The 25,181-nt window shown below is 42.5% G+C and overlaps 1 protein-coding gene across 1 annotated transcript in view; it reads right to left on the reverse strand.

Moving 5' to 3' along the window:
• LOC124619754 (aminoacylase-1-like) overlaps positions 1–7,138 on the reverse strand; it is a 118,275-nt gene extending 111,137 nt beyond the window's left edge. Inside the window, exon 1 of the mRNA XM_047146332.1 lies at positions 6,999–7,138. Coding sequence (XP_047002288.1) covers positions 6,999–7,086 — 88 coding nt within the window. The 5' untranslated portion in view covers positions 7,087–7,138. The remainder of the gene's footprint in view (positions 1–6,998) is intronic.
• Positions 7,139–25,181: the final 18,043 nt, after the last annotated feature.

The raw sequence follows: 25,181 nt of genomic DNA on the forward strand, positions 1-25,181 counted from the left end.
TTTGGGGTCGTGTATTAATTTAAGGCCAGTTGAGACTGCCCAGGTTTCTAGGTCGTCCCCACTTTTGTCTGTGTGCCTGTACCCCCAGGCTGATCCATGACAGTTGAAGTCGCCCACTACTAATTTCGTTGGTTGTGAGTTGAAGTTGGCTGGCTCACTGAATCTGAACTCCCTACTCGGTGGCTTATATATAGACGTCACAGTGCAGGACTGTAACTCTACAGTCAAGATTTCGATGTCTTCTTGAGATGTCAGTTCTGCAGATATAATACCTAAGCCCATTTTGGCAAAGATTGCGCTGCCATATTGCTCGTGTGGTCTTTCAATTACTAATTTCATTCCGTGGATCTTTGGTCTTCTATTTGTGGGGCCAATGTGGGTCTCTTGGATTAGTAAGAGATCACAGTTGTGAGTTTTACATGCTACAGCAAGTAGCACTTCTTTCTCATGAGAGAGCCCTTTTGTAGATGTAAACTTAGCAAGAAAAACATGATACGCAGGATTAAGCAAAGACTGTTTGTGCTTAGCTCCTTCACTGTGGAATGTTTCCTAATATGATAGCATACTACTCTTGAAACAAATTCAGTTCAAGAAAAACCCACGTGCGGATGATGGTCCTGACACTATTGCTAAAAGCTTACTGAAAGCGTGAATTCAGCACCGGACGCGTAAGTGCCTACCCCACAGATCGGCACATAGCGTGGCCCACGAGAAAGACATTCCGCGGCGCGTGCAACACAGCAGTTGACACTGCAGGTCTAAGGTGTGCAACCAGCTGTCACCGGAGGGGAGTGAGTAATTGTTTCAGAAGAGTTTAATACTTCTTGACTGGTTATTTGAAAGCACGAAATTTCTAGATAGTGCACGCCAAAATTAAGACGTTTAGTGGGTACCTTTTCAATGACATATTGATTTACCGTGGGCCCTGCACGGAGCTGAGTGGTCGCGAAGTGTGATGAACAAGGCGACTAGTGTGATATCACAAGTTTGTTGTAAGACCCATGTGTCTCGTTGGCCCCGGCACTCAGATCGTGACGTCACGCGGACTATCTGTCAGTTGTCGCAGACTCCATATCCCGTAGGATACGGCCTGGCCATTTTACGTCACGCCCCTCCCTGGGCAACCTACTAACGTTGTAGTGCTTTGTGTGGTAATTGGTCTGTAGTTGTGTTAGAGATTTCGGTAGAGCCCTGTCTGGTGTCGCCGGTTGTTAACTTGCCTTGCCGCGCGAGCCCGGCCGTTGTTCCCTAGAAGTGGCGTGGGCGTCCTATCTGAGTTTTTCGCTGTGGCTTCATACGGAGGCTTGGCCAACTAAGCAGTTTGCTTAAACATTCTGTTGTTCTATCTTAATTAATGCTTTTGAATTTAATCATGGATGTTTCACAGTTCATTCAGTTTTTTAAGAGTTTTTGTTGCCTGCAGATAGTAACTAATTCAAACCATTGTTTAAAAATTCTCAATTTTTTACTTTTACTTTTGTTAACTCAATTAAATTAAGACCTTTCAATAATTTTAGATTTCAAGTAGAAGCTCCTAGCAAATATGAAAAATAATCCAAACACTTGTAGTTAGATTTTCTTGAAATAATTCGTCACTGTCACATTACTGACTCACTAAGCTGCGGTGGTTTAACATCTTTTCACATTTTACTGTATGTTTTGCCGGCCGGTGTGGCCGTGCGGTTCTAGGCGTTTGTCTGGAAGCGAGTGACCGCTACGGTCGCAGGTTCGAATACTGCCTCGGGCATGGATGTGTGTGACGTCCTTACGTTAGTTAGGTTTAAGTAGTTCTAAGTTCTAGGCGACTGATGACCACAGATGTTAAGTCCCATAGTGCTCAGAGCCATTTCAACCATTTGAACTGTATGTTTTATTAAATAATGTGTCTAATTTGTTTGAGCTGTGAATAATGTTGATGTTAGCCGCTTGGGTCCTCCATTCCACCCCACAGCCGAGTGTGATGAATACTAATGCGGTTCGTTAAAGGAATGCAATGCGTCTTCAAATATGACTCCAAGAAGACAACCACGGCAACTAATCGGGCGATGTTGAAACAGTCAGCGAAGATGTAAGCGCTACTTCTGTAAAACTGAGCACAGTACTAGTTTTTAGTAGTGCTGGTTTGAAGACGTTGACCACATCACTCGTGATTTTGTTTCAATACATATGCTGACCAGTTACCTAATGCTCCATGGTATGGTGAATATGACCGCAGATCGGTTGCACTATTTTCCTTTTATGCGATAAATATCAGAGTTAATGGCGTAAACGCACTCAGTTAAAGAACGCGATACAGGAAGAAAAGAAAAGTAAATACGGGCTCTAAAAAGCATACCTGAAGAGCTATGGGCAGTTCTTCATCTTCGATACTGTGAACAAATTTCTTCTACAAAATAAGTGCTCGTACCAGTAGCACCTCAGGTTTGTATTTTAGAGCCCATGTGTACTGGATATTTTTTTCGTTGTTTTACTCCACACTGCCATCTCTCAAAATATGTAAATCAGAAAGATTGCCGCAGAAATATTTGTTTGACACAACCAAAGATGAAGAAATGGCTACAGCTCTTGAGACGTGCATTTTGTAGCCCACATTTAGTAGAGTTCTTTGCTTATCGTATCGTATACCTTCAACTGTAAGCGTCTACGACATTAAGTATGATACCCATCTACATCTCCATCTACATGGATACTCTGCAAATCACATTTAAGTACCTGGAAGGAGTGTTCATCGAACCACCTTCACATTTCTCTATTATTCCAATCTCGTATAGCGCGCGGGAAGAATGAACACCTATATCTTTCCGTACGAGCTTTGATTTCCCTTATTTTTTCGTGGTGATCGTTCCTCCCTATGTACGTCGGTGTCAACAAAATATTTTCTCATTCGGAGGAGAAAGTTGGTGATTGGAATTTCGTGAGAAGATTCCGTCGCAACGAAAAACGCTTTTCTTTTAATGATGTCCATCCCAAATCCTGTATCATTTCTGTGATACTCTCTCAAATATTTCGTGATAATACAAAACGTTCTGCCTTTCTTTGAACTTTTTCGACGTACTCAGACCTATCTGGTAAGGATCCCACACCGCGCAACAGTATTCTAAAAAAGTACGGACAAGCGTAGTGTAGGCAGTCTCCTTAGTAGGTCTGTTACATTTTCTAAGTGCCCTGGCAATGAAACGCAGTCTTTGGTTAGACTTCCCCACAACATTTTCTACGTGTTCCTTCCAATTTAAGTTGTTCGTAACTGTAATACCTAGGTATTTACTTGAATTTACGGCTTTTAGATTAGACTCATTTATCGTGTAACCGAAGTTCAACGCTTTCCTTTTAGCACTCATGTGGATGACCTCACACTTTTCGTTATTTAAGGTCAGCTGCCACTTTTCGCACCATTCCGATATTTCTTCTAAATCGTTTTGCAGTTAGTTTTGATCTTCTGATGACTTTATTGGTCGACAAACGACAGCGTCATCTGCAGACAACCGAAGATGGCTGCTCACATTGTCTCCCAAATCGTTTATATAGATAAGGAACAGCAAAGGGCCTATAACACTAGCTTGGAGAACGCCAGAAATCACTTCTGTTTTACTCGATGACTTTCCGTCAGTTACAACGAACTGTGACCTCTCTGACAGGAAATCACAGATCCAGTCACATAACTGAGACGATATTCCATAAGCACGCAGCTTCACTACGAGCCGCTTGTGTGGTACAATGTAAATAGCCTTCCGGAAACCCAGGAATACGGAATCGATCTGAAATCCCGTGTCAATAGCACTCAGCACTTCATGTGAATAAAGAAGCAGTTGTGTTTCACAAGAACGATGTTTTCTAAACCCATGTTGACTGTGTGTCAATAGACCGTTTACTTTGAGGTAATTCATTACGTTCGAACACAATATATGTTCTAAAATCCTGCTGCATATCGACGTTAACGATATGGGCCTGTAATTTAGTGGATTACTCCTACTACCTTTATTGAATATTGGTATGACCTGTGCAACTTTCCAGTCTATGGGTACGGATATTTCGTCGAGCGAACGGTTGTATATGATTGTTAAGTATGGAGCTAATGCATCAGCATACTCCGAAAGGAACCTAATTGGTATACAGTCTGAACCAGAAGACTTGCTTTTATTACGTGATTTAAGTTGCTTCACTACTCTGAGGATATATACTTCTACGTTACTCATGTTGGCAGCTGTTCTCGATTCGAATTCTGGAACATTTACTTCGTCTTCTTTTGTGAAGGCATTTCGGAAGACTGAGTTTAGTAACTTAGCTTTGGCAGCACTGTCTTCGATAGTATCTCCATTGCTATCGAGCAGAGAAGGCATTGATTGATTCTTGCCGTTAACATACTTCACATACGACCAGAATCTTTTTGGATTTTCTGCCAGGTTTCGAGACAAAGTTTCGTTGTGCAAACTGTTATAAGCATCTCGCATTGAAGTGCGCGCTAAATTTCGAGCTTCTGTAAAAGGTCGTCAATCTTGGCGATTTTTCGTCTGTTTAAATTTGGCACGTTTGTTTCGTTATTTCTGCAACAGTGTTCTAAACCGTTTCGTGCACCAAGGAGGATCAGCTCCGTCGTTTGTTAATTTATTTGGTATAAATCTCCCAGTTGCTGCCGATACTATTTCTTTGAATTCAAGCCACATCTGGTCTACATTTAGGCCTACATTATTAATTTGGAATGAGTGGAGATTGTCTCTCAGGAAGACTTCAAGTGAATTTTTATCTGTTTTTTTGAATAGGTATATTTTTCGCTTATTTTTCGAGGATTTGGGGATTAAAATATTCAATCTTGCTACGACAGCCCTGCGTTCGCTAATCCCTGAATCGGTTTAGATGCTCGTTATTAACTCAGGATTGGTTCAAATGGCTCTGAGCACTATGGGACTTAACATCTGAGGTCATCAGTCCCCTAGAACTTAGAACTACTTAACCCAACTAACGTAAGGACATTACACACATCCATGCCCGAGGCAGGATTCGAACCTGCGACCGTAGCGGTCGTGCGGTTCCAGACTGAAGCGCCTAGAACCGCTCGGCCACACGGGTGGCAACTCAGGATTGTTTGATGCTAAGAGGTCAAGTGTGCATTCACAACCGTTTACTATTCACGTGGGCTCATGAACTAATTGCTCGAGATAATTTTCAGAGAATGCGTTTACCACAATTTCGGATGATATTTTATGCGTATCTCCGGAATTAAACATGTATTTTCGCCAACATATCGAGGGAAAATTAAAGTCAGCGCCAAGTATTATCGTATGATTCGGGTACGTGTAGAACATGACACATATGGATGATATTAACCTATTCGATGGGAAAATTGCACGCTGACCTCTTTACACTGCTGTGTTGATCGTGAGATGTGAAATATTGTGTGATGTGGTCTGACAATGCAGCCAGTCCTCAGTGACGGGTAGCCGAAAGAAAGGCACGCGTACACACACGCCGACTGGCGTGAAGTCTGGAACAGGATACGTTATGACTGCTATAAAGAAAATACGTAGCTTTGGAATATACTTAACTTTTAATCACTCCTTGTGATACATCTCTCTTGACTATACAAATGAGACTCGTAAGATACATGCACTGTTATAATTGGCGCCTTGCTAGGTCGTAGCCATGGACTGAGCTGAAGGCTATTCTAACTGTCTCGGCAAATGAGAGAAAGGCTTCGTCCGTATAGTCGCTAGCAATGTCGTCGTACAACTGGGGCGAGTGCTCGTCCGTATCTCGAGACCTGCCTTGTGGTGGCGCTCGGTCCGCGATCACACAGTGGCGACACGCGGGTCCGACATCTACTAAATGGACCGCGGCCGATTTAAGCTACCACCTAGCAAGTGTGGTGTCTGGCGGTGACACCACATTGTGTAAAGTTACTTCGTAATACCGAGCAAAATTCGCTGCTCGACTACGATATCAACGGTTTCTTTCAAATACAAAACGTCATCAACAGCAAACAATCCTTTCACAAAGTTTAACGCAACTGTGAGCCAAAGCATAAGAAGATGAAATTTCAAAATTGAAAAGTATTTTATTTCCCATAACGAACTATGAAACGTCCCCTTAAAAAAATTATGAATGGCTGTGCTGGACAACTTCCACGCTATTTGATTTTCGAACTGCTGAGCAAAACTGAACGTCCTCAGACATTTCTCTCTTTATATTTTTAGCGCAACGCAATCTGACTTTCAAAAATCCCTACAAAAGAATGGCCCTGACTAACAGAACCTACACCTTTAATGAATCACTTACCTCACAAAAATCCTCGTTACTCGAACTACTACAATACAGCGAGCGCCAATACTGCCAGCTGAATAAAAGATTATAACCAGTGAAGGCACTAACTACTGATAGGCGTAGTTAGCAAATGAAAGATTTTGATAGAGAACAATCAATGTATTTACCTTAATAATGTTCAAAAGTCATCATATATATATATATATATATATATATATATATATATATATATATATATATATATATATATATATATCAATTCATGACATCCATCTTCACAAATTTCCTTTTTCTGGCGGACACACGTCCAGATAGTCCTCTAAAAACTCTGGCATCTCTCTCTCCGCATCCACCACTGCTGGTGGCTCACCTCCAACTGCACAACGGTACCCGCTGTTCCCATCCAACTGCCCAACACTACAATAGCGAATATTCCAACAATGCCAACCAACCACAGACTGCACACAGCACGGTCAGTGGTTTTCATACAGGGCGCTACGTGGCGTTACCAACATAAAAACCTAAACAGCCTACTTACGATTGTAGTGTGCAAATTTTTGATTAGTATCCTAAAAGAGTGCACGACCAACAGTGAGGACAGTTATTTTTTAGAGTTTGTAAAAGAGTTTTAACTATTCTCCAGGGTTTCAGGACACTTAGAGAGACAGACACTGCATCGTTATTTACAGTTCGTCTGGAGGTGAATGTCGGCAATCGAGGTATAGTGAACTCAAGTGTCTTACCGTAGTCTGGATTAGGGTGGACACTGCGAATCCGCAGGTATTTTCTGAAGGTCTCAACGGCAAGGTCGTCCAACTGCTTCTTGTCCATGTCTTCTCGCCTTGTAGTCTACTAATTGCACAAACGAACGGCACACTGTGAGTGTTGGAAGCTTCAGCGCAGTATCAGGCACTTTGTCCTTGCTGATAAGCGTGGCCTTTGCATAATGAACGGCTCGAATACACCCGCTGAACTCAGAGCACGCTGTATGTTTCATTTCTGAGTGGACGTCAGAGCCATCACTTCTCCGCTTCCACTGATCTGCGTTAGTTCTGACATACAGGGGAAACCAAAATAGAAAATGTACGGGAGGCTATAATATCTCTTTCATTGTAGCTCTCTAGTCCTCCTAAAGGTGTATCTCCTCCTCTTAGTATGGCAATAGTCAACCATGAATTACCACTCACAACCTCTGTAGTTGTGCAAGAAAAATTAATCTTACATCCTACAAAGGTAATCGGTCCTCCAAGTAGTTGCTGCTGTCCTGTAGGCTTTGGTGTAATATCAAACTTATCGACATTCTTGTAAACTGGTAGTCGATAGATAGATTTGTCATTTATGAAAGGAAACAACTGATTTTTCTTTTGCAATAATCGGGATGATCATGGATTGGAGAAATTAGTAAATTCTTTAAATTGTAATGAATGGTTGTTAAAAGTTACTTTTTACGACAAAGATTATTATTAGGAGACTCTTAAAACATTTACATGGGACTTGAGATAGCAATACTACATATGCGCGAGGCTGCTTTTTACCTTATACAATAATGCTCAGGCTCCAGCATCGCTGCACCATGACCGGCCCAGCCAACACGATACACCAGACCAGACTGCTCGCTAGCAACAGCATACTGCTACAGCTACACAGTTCCTACTGCAGTCAACACTGCTCTCTGGTCTGAGGTTCTCTTATACCTTACATATCGCAGGCAGCGCATGAGCAATACATCGAAATTACAACTGCTCGGACCTCTTACATAACCCTCCACTGTGGGGGAAAAAATTTGGCAGCGATGGTGAGTCAATTGGACTTGCCATGAGCAACAAATTTTTCTAAAATCTATTTAGTTACTAAGTCTACAGTCACAGAGTATATACATTATTGATAAGTGCAGAACATATTAAGTAATGAAATAGAGTGCACACGCGCTAAGTACAGAATGTATCAAAAAATGTCAAAATGTATATGCAATGAGTACAAAAGATATTAACAAATGACAAAGTGCACACACACTGCATAAGTCTTTAGCAATTTTTACATACCATATCATGGAGTGAAATAAAGTGCACACACACTGAATACAAAATATATTAACAAATTTCATAAAGTGCACACGCACTGTAGAAGTCTTTAGCATTTTTACAACATATCATGGAGTGAAATAAAGTGCACGAACACTGAATACAAAATATATTAATCAATGACATCAAGTGCACATGCGCTGTAGTATTCTTTAGCATATTTAGAACGACTGACCATATTAACAATTTAAATGAAGTGCACAGGCACTGTAAAAGTCTTTAGCATATTTAGGAACTAGGAAAGGAATGGGAAGGATTGAATCATGGTTGTAGCACAGTAGGTTGCACGTAGCTGCACTCAAATTCCATGTCTTTCTACAGAAGCACAACACTAAGTGAGACAATCTGAAGTTCTCTTCCCTGAAGTATTTATCAGTGTAGCCAAGACACTGAAATGTTGTATTAATATTCAAAGTTAATATTTTGGTAGTACATTAGGTACACCAAACAGTAGGACCATAATAACATCTCCATCGTTCAAGGTGGTGGACAGCTTGATATGTCAACACCACATTCTTGTAGAATCCATACTCTCACGTCAACAGAGAATTAGTGCAAAAACCAAATATAGTGCTCCATGATCATGAGGATGGACAGGGCAAACGGATATTGTAGTAATTTCTGGTAATTAGGTCAGAAGGTGAAGGACATTAAGTCTTATGCTAGTCATCATTGAGAATTACACTAGTCTATCAACCGATTTGAATAATTATTGGCATTCCACAGTATTTAAGTAGTATGTATGGAGTATTACAGAACATTATTCATAAGTCATCTCAATATAATAATTATTGGCACTCATTGGCCAGTTACAAAGCATTGTTTTACGCATTATTCAGAAGTCATCATTCAAAATGAGTTAATTATTGGCATAGCATAGTGCAACCTCCCCACAAAAATAATTCACATTTAGTGTAACCTCAAAACAGAAAAATTCCTAAACTTCTCAACAGTAAAAATTATAATTATGTCGTTCACATTCAGTATAACGTCCGAACAAAAAATAAATTCAGTAATCTGGTAATAATACAATGTAACTAACCTCTCAATTAAATTGTCTCTCACTTATAACTTTTCAATAATTAACTGTGGATTTAATCTGGTAAATTTTGGACGCCAGCAGTGCTGCGTCATGGCCCTGAAAGATCATTCTGAATAAAAAAGAAAAATTCTTACCTCAATGAAGTCGCCGGATAACTCATATATATCTGCTCTTACAATAAATTTTTCTGGCACAGCCCTGTGGAATGCTGGCCGATAGATTTGTCATTTATGAAAGGAAACAACTGATTTTTCTTTTGAAATAATCGGGATGATCATGGATTGGAGAAATTAGTGAATTCTTTAAATTGAAATGAATGGTTGTTAAAAGTCACTTTTTATGACAAAGATTATTATTAGGAGATTTTTAAAACATTTACATGGGACTTGAGATAACAATACTACATATGCGCGAGGCTGCTTTTTTACCTTATACAATAATGCTCAGGCTCTGGCATCGCTGCACCACGACCGGCCCAGCCAACACGATACACCAGACCAGACTGCTCGCTAGCAACAACATACTGCTACAGCTACACAGTTCCTACTGCAGTCAACACTGCTCTCTGGTCTGAGGTTCTCTTATACCTTACATATCGCAGGCAGCGCGTGAGCAATACATCGAAATTACATCTGCTCGGACCTCTTACAATGTCTTTTACAAAATTTCGTCTAGTGCGTGTTTTCAGTTGACTCACACAAAGGCAGTTTGGCAACAATATAATCACAGATTCTACATTCAGTACCCTTTAGCTGTGAAGCTCACGTAGTGCTGACATCATTGCCTAATCCAAAAGTGAAGACTTTTATTTTCTAAATCTCAGCTTTGCAATAAAAGTCTACGGTACAGGGAGAGAGATATTACCGCCGATGAAGGCGATTTTGGTCAGCTACGAGAATGAGAGATAGAGCAAGGAGAGGAGTGGAATGTATTTTGTTTTAATTCTGGGGACGGAGTATATCTGAAGAGAAGAAAAGCGATGATGGTAATATACCGCAAAGTATGATGCGACGTAGCTCATCGATAAGAACAGGGTAAACGTTTAAAGGTGAAATACATCTTTGAAAGTGGAATGGTAAAAACGACTGTACTCCCGTTTCAGTGTTAGTATTACATAAACGCATGTGTTTTACGTAAGACCTGCTGTATTTGCTGTATCTACAACCACATCTACCAAATTATTCTGCTATTCCCAATCAAGTACCTGGCAGAGGGGTCATCGAACCATCTTTAAGCTACATATCTACCCTTCCACTCTCGAAGAGCACGCGGGAAAAACGAACACTTAAATCTTTCCGTATGAGCTTTGATTTTTATTATTTTATTATGTTAGTCACTTCTACTTATGTAGGTGCGTACCAACAAATTATATTCATTCTCTGAGGGGAAAGTTGGTGATTACAATTTCATGAGAACGTCCTACCGTAGCGAAAAATTCCATTAATGACTGGCACCGCAATTCGTGTATCTTATCGGATGCCTGTCTCCCCTATATTGGCATAATACAAAACGAGCTGCCCTTCTTTGAACTTCTTCGACGTCCTCCGTCAACCCTATCTGATGCGCAACCCATAAATTGGTTCAAATGACTCTAAGCACTATGGGTCTTAACATCTGAGGTCATCAGTCCCCTAGACTTAGAACTACTTAAACCTAACTAAGCTAAGGACATCACACACATCCATTCCCGAGGCAGGATTCGAACCAGCGACCGCAGCAGTCGCGCGGTTCTGGACTGATGCGTCTAGAACCGCTCGGCCACAGCGGCCGGCGCGCATCCCACACCGCACAGCAATTTCCCGGAAGAGGGCGGACAAGTGTAGTGTACGCAGTCTGTTTAGTACACCTATTACATTTTGTAAATGTTCTGCCAATAAAGGGCAATGTTTAGTTTGCTTTCTCCACAACTTTATCTATGTGATCGTTTCACTTTAAGTTACTCGTAATTTTAATCCCTACGTATTTAGTTGAACTGGCAGCATTTAGATTCATGTGATTTATCGAGTAAACAAAATTTAGAGTATTCCTTCTGGTACTCGTGTACGATTTAATAGTTAATTACCGTGTTTTTCAGCATACAGATATTTTATATAAATCATTTTGCAATTCGTTTTGATCATCTGATGAGTTTACATGACGGTAAATGACAGCATCATTTGCAGGCAATGTAAGAGGGTTGCTCAGATTGTCTCCTAAGTCATTTATGTAGTCAGGAGCAACAGAAGGCCTACAACACTTCCTTGGGGAACCCCAGATATTACTTCTATTTTAGTCGATGACTTTCCGTTAGTTATTACGAGCTGGGACTTTCCTGACAGGGGATCGAAATCCAGTCGTACAAATGAGACGATACTCTATAGGCTCACAGTTTCATTAGCAGTCGCTTGTGAGCAACGGTGTCAAAAGCCTTCTAGAAATCTAAAACTATGGAATCAATTTGACGACCCCTGTCGATAGTACCCATTACTTAGTGAGAATAACGAACTAGTTGTGTTTCATAACAACGACATTTTCAGAATCCGTGTTGGCTATTTGTCAATAAATCGGTTTCATCGAGGTACTTGAAAATGTTCGAGTACATTATATGTTCCAAAATCCTACAGCAAATCGACGTTATAGATATGGGTCTCTAATTCAACGGATTACTCCCATTCTCTTTCTTGGGGACTGGTGTGACTTGTGCAACTTTCTAGTCTTCGTGTACTGATCTTTCTAGGGGCGAGCTGTTGTATGCGATTGCCATGTATAGAACCATTGTATTAGCATACTCTGAGACGGACCCGACTGGCTTACAATGGGGACCGGAAATCTTCCCTTTCTCTTGTGTTTTAAGCTGCATCGCTGCACCAAGAATATATCTACTTCTAAGTTACTCATTTTGGCCGTTGTTTTTAACTGGAGTTTTAGAGTATTTAATTCGTCTTCTTTTGTGAAGGAATTTCGAAAAACCTTGTTTAGTAACTCTAATAGCGCTGTCATCAATAACATCACCATTGTCATCACACAGTTAAGGAACTCATCGCGTCTTGCCACTGGTGTAATACATTACATAATGATTAAAAAGCGAAATACCATATCACGCAGCCTAACATGAGAAAAAAAGTACAACTACGCCCGGCATCAAACATTGGAAAACGAGTATTCTAACGTGAAACCTTACCCACCGACTAAGAAGGCACCACAGATACTTATCGTACACATGAGTCCACTATTGACAAACTGATTTTCTTTGGCGACCGTGTTTTGCCGAATATATTCACCGAGCTAAATTTTGATACAAACTCTTTGTCGTGGAGTTCTAGAAGGAATCAAACGCTGGCGTCCAATTTTAGAGTTTTCGTTCATTCTTTATAACTTATCATTCTTTCTCCTTGATGATCTTCATTTCTGACCACCAAAAACTTTTTCGAATGTTGTTCATTTTGTTCATTAGCTTCATCTTCAGTCGTCCTATACACAACAGACAGAAAAAAATTACATTGCCTGAAAGGTTGTAGAAATAAAGTGACAAGGCAAAACATTATGACCACTGCCCACCACGACGTTAGATGCCTCCTAGTGGCGTTGCGGGCAAGTGACACGATAACGAAAACATACAAGTGGATCACCTCAGCAAAGATTGGGCTGCAAATGGGGAAATCCACTGAGATAAGAGCAATGACAAAGTGCAGATAATTACACTCATGCTCATAAATTAAGGACAATGCTGATACATGGTGAAACAACGATCTGGTGGGCGGTTTGTGGGTTTACATCACCTCTGGGTATGACCATGCGGCGCATTTGACTTGCGGTCGTCGCACAGTGGCGGTGGAAGCAGTCCACATACGCTGAGGTGTGTTGGTGCGTGTCAGTGTACGGTGCAGCGAGTAAATGTGCAGACGTTTTCAGACATGGTAACGGTGACTGTGTGTTGAAAATGGCTCAAGGAACACATACTGATGGCGTTATGAGGGGTAGAATACTATGGAGACTGGAGACTAGTCAAACACAACAGGTCGTAGCACGAGCCCTCCGTGTGCCACAAAGTGTGATCTCAAGATTATGGCTATGATTCCAGCAGGCAGGGAACGTGTCCAGGCGCAACAGTACGGGACGTCCACAGCGTACAACACCACAAGAAGACCGATATCTCACCATCAGTGCCCGCAGACGGACACGGAGTACTGCAGGTAGCCTTGCTTGGGACCTTACCGCAGCCACTGGAGCAGTTTTTTCCAGGAACACAGTCTACAGACGAGTGAAAAGACATGGTTTATTCGCCCGGAGACCTGCAAGGTGTATTCCACTGACCCCTTGTCACAGGAGAACCAGTAAATCCTGGTGTCAAGAACAGAGTATGTGGTCATTGGAACAGTGGTCTCAGGTTATTCACAGACGAGTCCAGGTACAGTCTGAACAGTGATTCTCGTTAGGTTTTCATCTGGCGTGAAACGTAACCAGATACCAACCGCTTAATGTCCTTGAAAGGGACCTGTATGGAGGCCGTGGTTTGATGGTGTGGGGTGGGAATATGATTGGTGCACATACTCCCCTGCACGTCTTTGACAGAGGAACTGTAACAGGTCAGGTGTATCGGGACGTCATTTTGCATCAGTATGTCCTCCTTTTCAGGGGTGCAGTGGGTCCCACCTTCCACCTGATGGATGATAACGCACGGCCCCACCGAGCTGCCATTGTGGAGGAGTACTTTGAAATAGAAGATACAGGCGAATAGAGTAGCCTGCCTGTTCTCCAGACCTAAACATCGAGCACGTCTGGGATGCTGTCGCTCAACGTATCGCTGCACGTCTTCAAACCTCTAGGACACTTCAGGTGCTCCGACAGGCAATGGTGCAAGAATGGGAGGCTATACCCCAGCAGCTGCTCGACCATCTGATCCAGAGTATGCTAACCCGTTGTGCGGCCTGTGTACGTGTGCATGGCAATCATATCCCATATTGGTGTCGGGGTACATGTACAGGTTAAATTGGCGTTTTGTAGTACATATGTTTCGGGACGGTTTTTTCAACCTGTCACCAATACTGTGGACTTACAGATCTGTGTCGTGTGTGTTCCTTATGTGCCTATGCCATTAGCGACAGTGGTGCCACGTTGAGTAGCACAACATTCTGCAATTATCCTTAATTTATGAGCATGTGTGTATTATGCAGAATCTGCGAACGAGAGCCTCGAAAAAATGGAAGCTGGTCGAATGTTCACCTGCTACTGCCGTCAGCGTGTACGGAAAGAGCTAGAAGGACAGTGAAACTACCGCTAGGCACCCAATGGTTGGACATCCTTCCCTCTTCACAGAACGCGGGGGTCAGAGGCTTGTCTACTTTGTAAAGTAGGATAGGTGGTGATCTGTGGCATCTATGCCGAAAGAGCAATGTGCTGGTGCTCGCACAAATGTTTCGGAGCACATCGTACATTGTTGAACAAGTAGCTCCGCAGCAGACCACCCGTATGTGTTCACGTACTGACCCAACGATAATGCTAAATGCGATTGCAATGGGAACGAGACCATCGGGATTCGACCGTCGATCAGTGGAATCGTGTCGGCTCTTAGGGTGAATCATAATTTTGCTACACTTGATCGATGGTCGTCACCACAAACGTCGTCATCGAGCTGAACGGCGGCGCGAAACTTGCAGCGCGCAACGCACGCAGATGAAGGGACCAGTATTATACTATGGGAGACATTCTCCTGCGCTTGAATGGGACCTGGTGAAAACACGCTAATAGGTGCAAATGCTCTGTAACGCGTCGTAACTGACATCTTCCCCTACGGCGATGTCATCTTTCAGCAGTATAATTATCTGTGTCTCGTAGCCAGCACCGTGCTACAGTGGTTTGAGGAACACAGTAGAGAACGCACGTTGATGTCGCGGCGACGAAATTCGCCTGATGTAAATCTATGGAACCCATCTGAGTAGCTATTGGGCGCCATCACCAGGTACGCAAGTTGGCGGCCTGTTATTTATGCAAATTACATGATCTGTGCGTAGACGTCTAATGCCACAGAGCTACATAAATCTATCAACAAACAGTCGGATCCCTGATATCCACAATCAGTGATGTATTTCGTACCAAAGGCAATCAGACGAGCTATTAAGCAGGTGGTCACCATGTTCTGACGCATCAGTGTAAGTCGTCGATGTTAAGAAAACTGTTATGAGCTTACAGCAAATGCTTTCAAGGAAGCTGAAGTCCCTCGGCTAGCAGGACAGAGCGAATGTGGCTATATGTATGGAAAGGGCCAAAGTAAGTTTGTCAGTTGCACTCAACATATAAACTTTATTTGTTAAAACACACAATCACACAAGCAAGAATCAAAACTCTCAAGGTTTTAACGAAAGACCTCTTTTCATTTAATTTAGATCTGTTGAAGGCCACATCTAAAATCCAAGGCACAAGCCCTAATGAAGGAATTGAGGTGCTGGAGCTCTTTTGGAGGTTTCACTTCTTCAGAAATTTTTGTTTTTATTTTCAATGTAAATAGGCTGAAAGCCTTAGCTTAAATTTTTCCCATAGAACTCGGCTGAAGGCCTCACGTTAATCAAGAGCAGTGTCATGGCTTAAGTCCGAGACAAAGATTTTCAGTGGTTAATCTAAATAAGCAGAAAACACGGCTGAAGGCCTAAGAGCTTTCAATTTGAAAAGGCTGAAGGCCTTATCTTAAAATATTTCGTGCAAAACTCGGCTGAAGGCCTCATACTAAAGAATAAAAATCTTATCACTGAAGGGCCAAACAAGGATTGAATCTTTAATTTAAGAGAGATTAAAACTCGGCTGAAGGTCACACACCATGCAGAAAACAAATTTACGGTTTAAGACCTAAAGGGAAGAGCTTCTAAATTCCAACTAATTTAGGCTAAGGGCTTTATGCTAAAATGCTTCACATAACTCTCGGCTGAAGGCCACATACGAAACCTAAACAATCTCACGGCTTAAATCCCAGATAAAGAAATTTTTAATTTAAGCTTGAAAATTAGTCTGAAGGCCACATAAAAACTAGAAAATCTTTCTTACGGCTTAAGGTCTAGACAAAATTTTTCAACTTTTGATTTGAAACGGCTGAAAACTCTGCTGAAGGCCACATACCAACAAACAATTTAACGCCTTAAGGCCTAGGAATAGAGCTTTGCAATTTTAATAAGCTAAAACTTGGCTGAAGGCCACACAGAGTACTTAAGACTAAAAAGAAAATAAATACGTAGAACACAAGGAGCGGCGCTCAGAAGGTTCCAAGGATCGGCCTGGGAAGGTAACACTACGCACGTTTAGGTGAGACAGGCAGCCAGACCGACAACCACTTACTTGGAAGGCAACCCAACTGCAAGCCAGATGGCGAACGAACCAACAAGATCCATTCTGCTCCACCCGACTAGCAAAACGACAACAACATGTCAACAGCACAACGTTCTGGATGCTGTTGCCCAATCCAGCCAGGTCAGAATAAACGCCCAAAACTACCAACAACACCTCAGCTGTCGAACTACACGCCGTGCTGGACAGCATCAACACAATGAGGAAAATACACTGCCAAAAACTACATGAACGACCAGGGCAGGTCACCGGAACGTCAATGGCCACAGTGTAGAAGATACCACTGGTACACTTCATTAGTGAAGGAATGAATTAAATTAAGTTAAACACGACACAGGAAGACGGCTGGAATTCTAGCCGACTTCAATGCACATACGTTCTTGCTCGCGGGAATCTCCCAGAAAGCGACAACCAGGATGTGATAGCAGTTGAGACTTGACAGTAGGTTAAGTGAGCACTCAACTTTAGTGTCTAGGATCGGTGGGCGACGAACTTCGTAACCCTCGCAAGAAGCGCCTCACAACTCCAATCGCGCGTGCACACTGCCAGCGGCTCCGGCTTGACTAAGCGCCGGGGAGACTTCCTCGTTGCTCTGCCCCCACCGACCGACTGCCACCACCTGGAAACTGCCAAAGTACCAGTTAGACGTCGGCTTATGGGACGACCGACCGAACGACCAACCAACGGTCATTCCCGCTCCAGCCTCCTTCAGGCGGACAGTGCATGTGTGTCGCCAGCAGTCGGTATGTGCTGGCTGTCTTCACCTCACCGGTGCTCCGTCCCCAAATCTCCTTCGTCGCCGACCGCTGCTCCGTCCTCGACTGCGCTGCTGGTCCGTCTCTGACCTCCAGACACACAAGGGCCGAGAAATACTATCTGTCGCTCCAGAGATAGTACGACAGTGCACTTATCGATACGCGCTGCTGCTGCCACTCACGGGCAAATAAGGCAGGAAGTTAGTGACGCCAGTAAATGAAACGAGTCGTGCACCTAGCAGTAGCTAATTAAGAGTCAAAAATGTTAAAGAACAATCCGTAGTGAACATACGTAAAAGCTAGTCAAATATGGATCGAGCGGGGTCTGAACTTTCTTTCGCTGTAGGTGAAGAGGGATGTTTGCTCGCCATACTCTGTCACTTACTGTTTAGATAGTAGTGACAGACCCACGTATCATCAACAGCTATTACACGATTGGGAATGTCGTCTCATTCCTATTCAAAACGGCTTAAATGGGAATTCGATGTTTCCAAAGGTTCCTGTTTCTTCTTGTCAGTTGTCGCGGTAACTAATCAGAAGAAATATTGAGATAGTTCGGGAATCCGAGAATAAATGCCCACATGGTGCCAAGGCTGTCTATGGTATGGTGGAGAAGTTTCGCTGGGAATTCCTTACAAATCCCTGGTACATCCTCGATCTCTCTCCACGCGATGCTTCCGCAGCACTGAAGAAAGCTTACACTCGTGGCCGTCGATGGCTCCGGTGGCCACTACAAACGTTTCTCGTGAAGCACGCCACACTCTGTCACTTTATGTTTCGATAGTAGTGACAGACCCACGTATCATAAACAGCTACTATACGATTGGGAATGTCTTCTCATTCCTATTCAAAACGGCTTAAATGGGAATTCGATGTTTCCAAAGGTTGCTGTTTCTTCTTGTCAGTTGTCGCGGTAACTAATCAGAAGAAATATTGAGATAGATCGGAGATCCGAGAATAAATGCCCACATGGTGCCAAGGCTGTCTATAGTATGGTGGAGAAGTTTCGCTGGGAATTCCTTACAAATCCCTGGTACATCCTCGATCTCTCTCCACGCGATGCTTCCGCAGCACTGAAGAAAGATTACACTCGTGGCCGTCGATGGCTCCGGTGGCCACTACAAACGTTTCTCGTGAAGCACGCCATACTCTGTCACTTTCTGTTTCGATAGTAGTGACAGACCCACGTTTCATCAACAGCTACTATACGATTGGGAATGTCTTCTCATTCCTATTCAAAACGGCTTAAATGGGAATTCGACGTTTCCAAAGGTTCCTGTTTCTTCTTGTCAGTTGTCGCGGTAACTAATCAGAAGAAATATTGAGTTAGTTTGAAGATCCGAGAATAAATGCCCACATGGTGCCAAGGCTGTCTATAGTATGGTGGAGAAGTTTCGCTGGGAATTCCTTACAAATCCCTGGTACATCCTCGATCTCTCTCCACGCGATGCTTCCGCAGCACTGAAGAAAGATTACACTCGTGGCCGTCGATGGCTCCGGTGGCCACTACAAACGTTTCTCGTGAAGCACGCCATACTCTGTCACTTTCTGTTTCGATAGTAGTGACAGACCCACGTATCATAAACTGCTACCATACGATTGGGAATGTCTTCTCATTCCTATTCAAAATGGCTTAAATGAGAATACGATGTTTCCAAAGGTTCCTGTTTCTTCTTGTCAGTTGTCGCGGTAACTCATCAGAAGAAATATTGAGATAGTTCGGAGATCCGAGCATAAATGCCCACATTGTGCCAAGGCTGTCTATAGTATGGTGGAGAAGTTTCGCTGGGAATTCCTTACAAATCCCTGGTACATCCTCGATCTCTCTCCACGCGATGCTTTCGCAGCACTGAAGAAAGATTACACTCGTGGCCGTCGATGGCTCCGGTGGACACTACAAACGTTTCTCATGAAGCACGCCATACTCTGTCACTTTCTGTTTCGATAGTAGTGACAGACCCACGTTTCATTAACAGCTACTACACGATTGGGAATGTCTTCTCATTCCTATTCAAAATGGCTTAAATGGCAATTTGATGTTTCCATAGGTTCCTGTTTCTTCTTGTCAGTTGTCGCGGTAACTAATCAGAAGAAATATTGAGATACTTCGGAGATCCGAGAATAAATGCCCACATGGTGCCAAGGCTGTCTGTAGTATGGTGGAGAAGTTTCGCTGGGAATTCCTTACAAATCCCTGGTACATCCTCGATCTCTCTCCACGCGATGCTTTCGCAGCACTGAAGAAAGATTACACTCGTGGCCGTCGATGGCTCCGGTGGACACTACAAACGTTTCTCATGAAGCACGCCATACTCTGTCACTTTCTGTTTCGATAGTAGTGACAGACCCACGTTTCATTAACAGCTACTACACGATTGGGAATGTCTTCTCATTCCTATTCAAAATGGCTTAAATGGCAATTTGATGTTTCCATAGGTTCCTGCTTCTTCTTGTCAGTTGTCGCGGTAACTAATCAGAAGAAATATTGAGATACTTCGGAGATCCGAGAATAAATGCCCACATGGTGCCAAAGCTGTCTGTAGTATGGTGGAGAAGTTTCGCTGGGAATTCCTTACAAATCCCTGGTACATCCTCGATCTCTCTCCATGCGATGCTTTCGCACCACTGAAGAAAGATTACACTCGTGGCCGTCGATGGCTCCAGTGGCCACTACAAACGTTTCTCATGAAGCATGCCATGCTCTGTCACTTTCTGTTTCGATAGTACTGACAGACCCACGTTTCATCAACAGCTACTATACGATTGGGAATGACTTCTCATTCCTATTCAAAACGGCTTAAATGGGAATTCGACGTTTCCAAAGGTTCCTGTTTCTTCTTGTCAGTTGTCGCGGTAACTAATCAGAAGAAATATTGAGTTAGTTTGGAGATCCGACAATAAATGCCCACATGGTGCCAAGGCTGTCTATAGTATGGTGGAGAGGTTTCGCTGTGAATTCCTTACAAATCCCTGTTACATCCTCGATCTCTCTCCACATGATGCTTTCGCAGCACTGAAGAAAGATTACACTCGTGACCGTCGATGGCTCCGGTAGACACTACAAACGTTTCTGGTGAAGCACGCCATACTCTGTCACTTTCGGTTTCGATAGTAGTGACAGACTCACGTATCATAAACAGCTACTATATGATTGGGAATGTCTTCTCATTCCTATTCAAAACGGCTTAAATGGCAATTTGATGTTTCCAAAGGTTCCTGTTTCTTCTTGTCAGTTGTCGCGGTAACTAATCAGAAGAAATATTGAGATAGTTCGGAGATCCGAGAATAAATGCCAACATTGTGCCAAGGCTGTCTATAGTATGGTGGAGAGGTTTCGCTGTGAATTCCTTACAAATCCCTGGTACATCCTCGATCTCTCTCCACGCGATGCTTTTGCAGCACTGAAGAAAGAAAACACTCGTGGCCGTCGATGGCTCCGGTGGACACTACAAACGTTTCTCATGAAGCACGCCATACTCTGTCACTTTCGGTTTCGATAGTAGTGACAGACTCACGTATCATAAACAGCTACTATATGATTGGGAATGTCTTCTCATTCCTATTCAAAACGGCTTAAATGGCAATTTGATGTTTCCAAAGGTTCCTGTTTCTTCATGTCAGTTGTCGCAGTAACTAATCAGAAGAAATATTGCGATAGTTCGGAGATCCGAGAATAAATGCCCACATTGTGCCAAGACTGTCTATAGTATGGTGGAGAGGTTTCGCTGTGAATTCCTTACAAATCCCTGGTACATCCTCGATCTCTCTCCACGCGATGCTCTCGCAGCACTGAAGAAAGATTACACTCGTGGCCGTCGATGGCTCCGGTGGCCACTACAAACGTTTCTCATGAAGCACGCCATACCCTGTCACTTTCTGTTTCGATGGTAGTGACAGACCCACGTTTCATCAACAGCTACTATACGATTGGGAATGTCTTCTCGTTCCTGTTCAAAACGGCTTATATGGGAATTCGATGTTTCCAAAGGTTCCTGTTTCTTCTTGTCAGTTGTCGCGGTAACTAATCAGAAGAAATATTGAGATACTTCGGAGATCCGGAATAAATGCCCACATGGTGCCAAGGCTGTCTATAGTATGGTGGAGAAGTTTTGCTGGGAATTCCTTACAAATCCCTGTTACATCCTCGATCTCTCTCCACATGATGCTTTCGCAGCACTGAAGAAAGATTACACTCGTGGCCGTCGATGGCTCCGGTGGACACTACAAACGTTTCTCGTGAAGCACTCCATACTCTGTCACTTTCTGTTTCGATAGTAGTGACAGACCCACGTATCATAAACAGCTACTATATGATTGGGAATGTCTTCTCATTCCTATTCAAAACGGCTTAAATGGCAATTTGATGTTTCCAAAGGTTCCTGTTTCTTCTTGTCAGTTGTCGCGGTAACTAATCAGAAGAAATATTGAGATAGTTCGGAGATCCGAGAATAAATGCTCACATGGTGCCAAGGCTGTCTGTAGTATGGTGGAGAAGTTTCGCTGGAAATTCCTTACAAATCCCTGACACATCCTCGATCTCTCTCCACGCGATGCTTTCGCAGCACTGAAGAAAGATTACACTCGTGGCCGTCGATGGCTCCGGTGGCCACTACAAACGTTTCTCATGAAGCACACCATACTCTGTTACTTTCTGTTTCGATAGTAGTGACAGACCCACGTATCATAAACAGCTACTATACGATTGGGAATGTCTTCTCATTCCTATTCAAAACGGCTTAAATGGCAATTTGATGTTTCCAAAGGTTCCTGTTTCTTCTTGTCAGTTGTCGCGGTAACTCATCAGAAGAAATATTGTGATAGTTCGGAGATCCGAGAATAAATCCCCACATGGTGCCAAGGCTGTCTATAGTATGGTGGAGAAGTTTCGCTGGGAATTCCTTACAAATCCCTGGTACATCCTCGATCTCTCTCCACGCGATGCTTTTGCAGCACTGAAGAAAGATTACACTCGTGGCCGTCGATGGCTCCGGTGGCCACTACAAACTTTTCTCATGAAGCACTGACAGTCTGGTCTCGCAGTGGGCAAATGAATTAATATTTGTGGAGGTTATTTTTGAAATAATAAACAGTTTACTTTATTTGACCGCCCCTTGTAAAATGCTCTGAAATAACTGAGAATACAGCTCTTCAGCTACACGGATAAGCCATAAAAATGAAAACTGTGAAGTTATAGCACGTGGTTGATGTGTCAGTCCTGAGGTTCTCAACATAGGATCCCGTTAAACAGACACACAGCAAAAAAATAGTCTGTAAAAACAGTTCATAACAATGGAACACAACTTACCAACGAATTTTTGCCAAGGAGAATAGTAACATAAAGATGCTAATCGCGTGCATTCAATTTTGTAGCACCTTTCGCATTGTTAGGTTATTTTATGTAACTGATATTTGCTTGGTAGCTGACGCTCATGGCAATATCTCCATTTATTAGTATCCTGTGATATATGGCACCCTACAGCTCCTACGTACATTTGGCTGACTTCCATGCTGTGATACATAATTCGAATCGTAGAACTTGAGAATGATTGTCGCTGGTCTCCATGTGTCAGCCGACGTAGGTGACAGCCGTTAGTTTTCTTGCACCCTGCCCGTGGCTTTTTCATTTGAAATAATCCAGTGTCTCTTTTCCCCATATCAACAGATGTGTGTGAAAATTTGGTGTAAGAATGTAGATAATGAACAGGTATAAAATAATTTTTCAAGATTTTTCTGACGAAAGGTACATTTAGGCCATTTTGGAATGTGTATCATTTTCATAAACGGGTGTCGAGAGACTAGATGGCTTATAAGATTGTAGCCACTATAACTTCTTTATTAATGAATCAGTTTCATTCAATCAGTTCTCAATACAAAGTTAAAAGAATGAACTATTTTATAAATATATTACACCGCTGGAATCATCCATATTAGTATTCACAGATCTTTTACGAAATCCAGGAATTTTTTAGCAAAATCATTGTTTTCATGAGTTTAATTTTTTTGACATAATGTCTATTTACATACTTTACAACATAAAAAAATTATTTAGATCTGATACTGTAATGAGTGTTGCTTCTGATGATTAAATAACAATACATGATAAAAACAAGGAAAACTTCAGTCTAGCCTCAACACTCACAGGGCGTGTGTGTGTGTGTGTGTGTGTGTGTGTGTGTGTGTGTGTGTGTGTGTGTGTGTATTTTGTATCTAAAGACGAACTTTTTTGATTTCGTGCTTTCTACGTTCCTACCTTCTTTGTTCAATGCCTCTTCTCTCTGGTAACGTGGCTGAAATTTTAATGCTAAAACTTCAAGAGAAATTTAGCAGAAGTTGTCTTAAAGAAAACCTCAAAATACTTACCTTAGCAAGAACTTCATCTGATAAACGAAAATAAAGAAGTTACACCATAGAATACACGGTACAGAAACCACAGCTACTACTAAAAGATGGTATTTTGTGAAAAGTAAGCTATAAAGTGGGAAGCAGGACAGGTAAAAATGTGGAAACATACGTTTTTTAGTATGATGATCATATTAGGTTGATTCGTAAGTTCGTAGCGTTTCGTTTTGAGTGTTTGTATTTCGGTTGCTGCGGGTTTATTTATTGATTGCCATTTTTTATTTGTAGTTCACTATTCGTATTTGAGTTAACATATTGTCATTTTGTCTTATGGAGATGTGTTTGAAGCTGTGGATGTTAGAAAATGGAGTGCCAAGTGGAGAAATCGAACATTTCCGAGGTATTCTTCTGTTTGAGTTCATTGAAGGGGTGACAGTAACTGAGGCAGACAGAAACATTTGCGCCTGTATGAGGATAATTTTGCTGGCCAGAGCACGGCAAGAAAACGATTTTGTCGTTTTATGTAGGATCGTTTGGACTTTAGCCGCTCTCCAGGATCAGGAAGACCTTGGGGGCGTGACGAAGACCGTTTAAGCGTATTACTCGACAATGATCCATGTCAGTGTATTTGAGAACTGGCAAATGTGTGTCATCGTGCCACCAGCGTGCGATAGTTGCATGCACTGGGGAAGTTACAAAAATCTGATGTATGGGTACCGCATGCTCTGAGCCAAAATCACAAATACCGGGGACTAGCCACATGTGCGTCTCTGGATGCTCGTCAGTAACTAGCTCGTGAACAATACCGACCATTCCTATCCCGTATCATTACTGGTGACGAGAAATGGTGTCTTTATGTTAACATAAGGGAAGAAAAGGAATGAATGAGCCAAAACAAACCAACAACTCCCGTTACAGAGACCTGCGAGTAACTACGAAAGGTAATGTTAGGGATCTGGTGGAACAGCGACACTGTGGTGTACTACGAATTGCTTTCTCGATGAATAACCACCACTGCTGAAGTCTATTGTCGACAACTGAGCAGACGCAGTCCAAGAACAACGACCAGGAAGACTGCGAGAAGTGATGCTAATCAACGATACAACCATCCCGCATGCTGCTAGACTGACAAAAAACACAATATAGGAGTTGGGATGTCACTCCGCACCCACCTTATTCACCTGATCTTACGCTCTGATTTTCATCTTTTGCGCTATCGAACTACCTTCAAGGAATTGCCTTTTCGGAGAAAGATGGTTCGACGAGTCCTTCGCCTGAAAACCACGTGATTTTTACAGTTGTGGAATCGAAAAGTTACCCTGGCGTTGGCAGACTGTTGTAAACAGTGAAGGAGAATATAGGATGTCCCAGAATAATGTATACACTCTTTGAAACAGA

This window comes from Schistocerca americana, chromosome 6 (assembly GCF_021461395.2).
Source record: "Schistocerca americana isolate TAMUIC-IGC-003095 chromosome 6, iqSchAmer2.1, whole genome shotgun sequence".
NCBI lineage: Eukaryota > Metazoa > Arthropoda > Insecta > Orthoptera > Acrididae > Schistocerca > Schistocerca americana.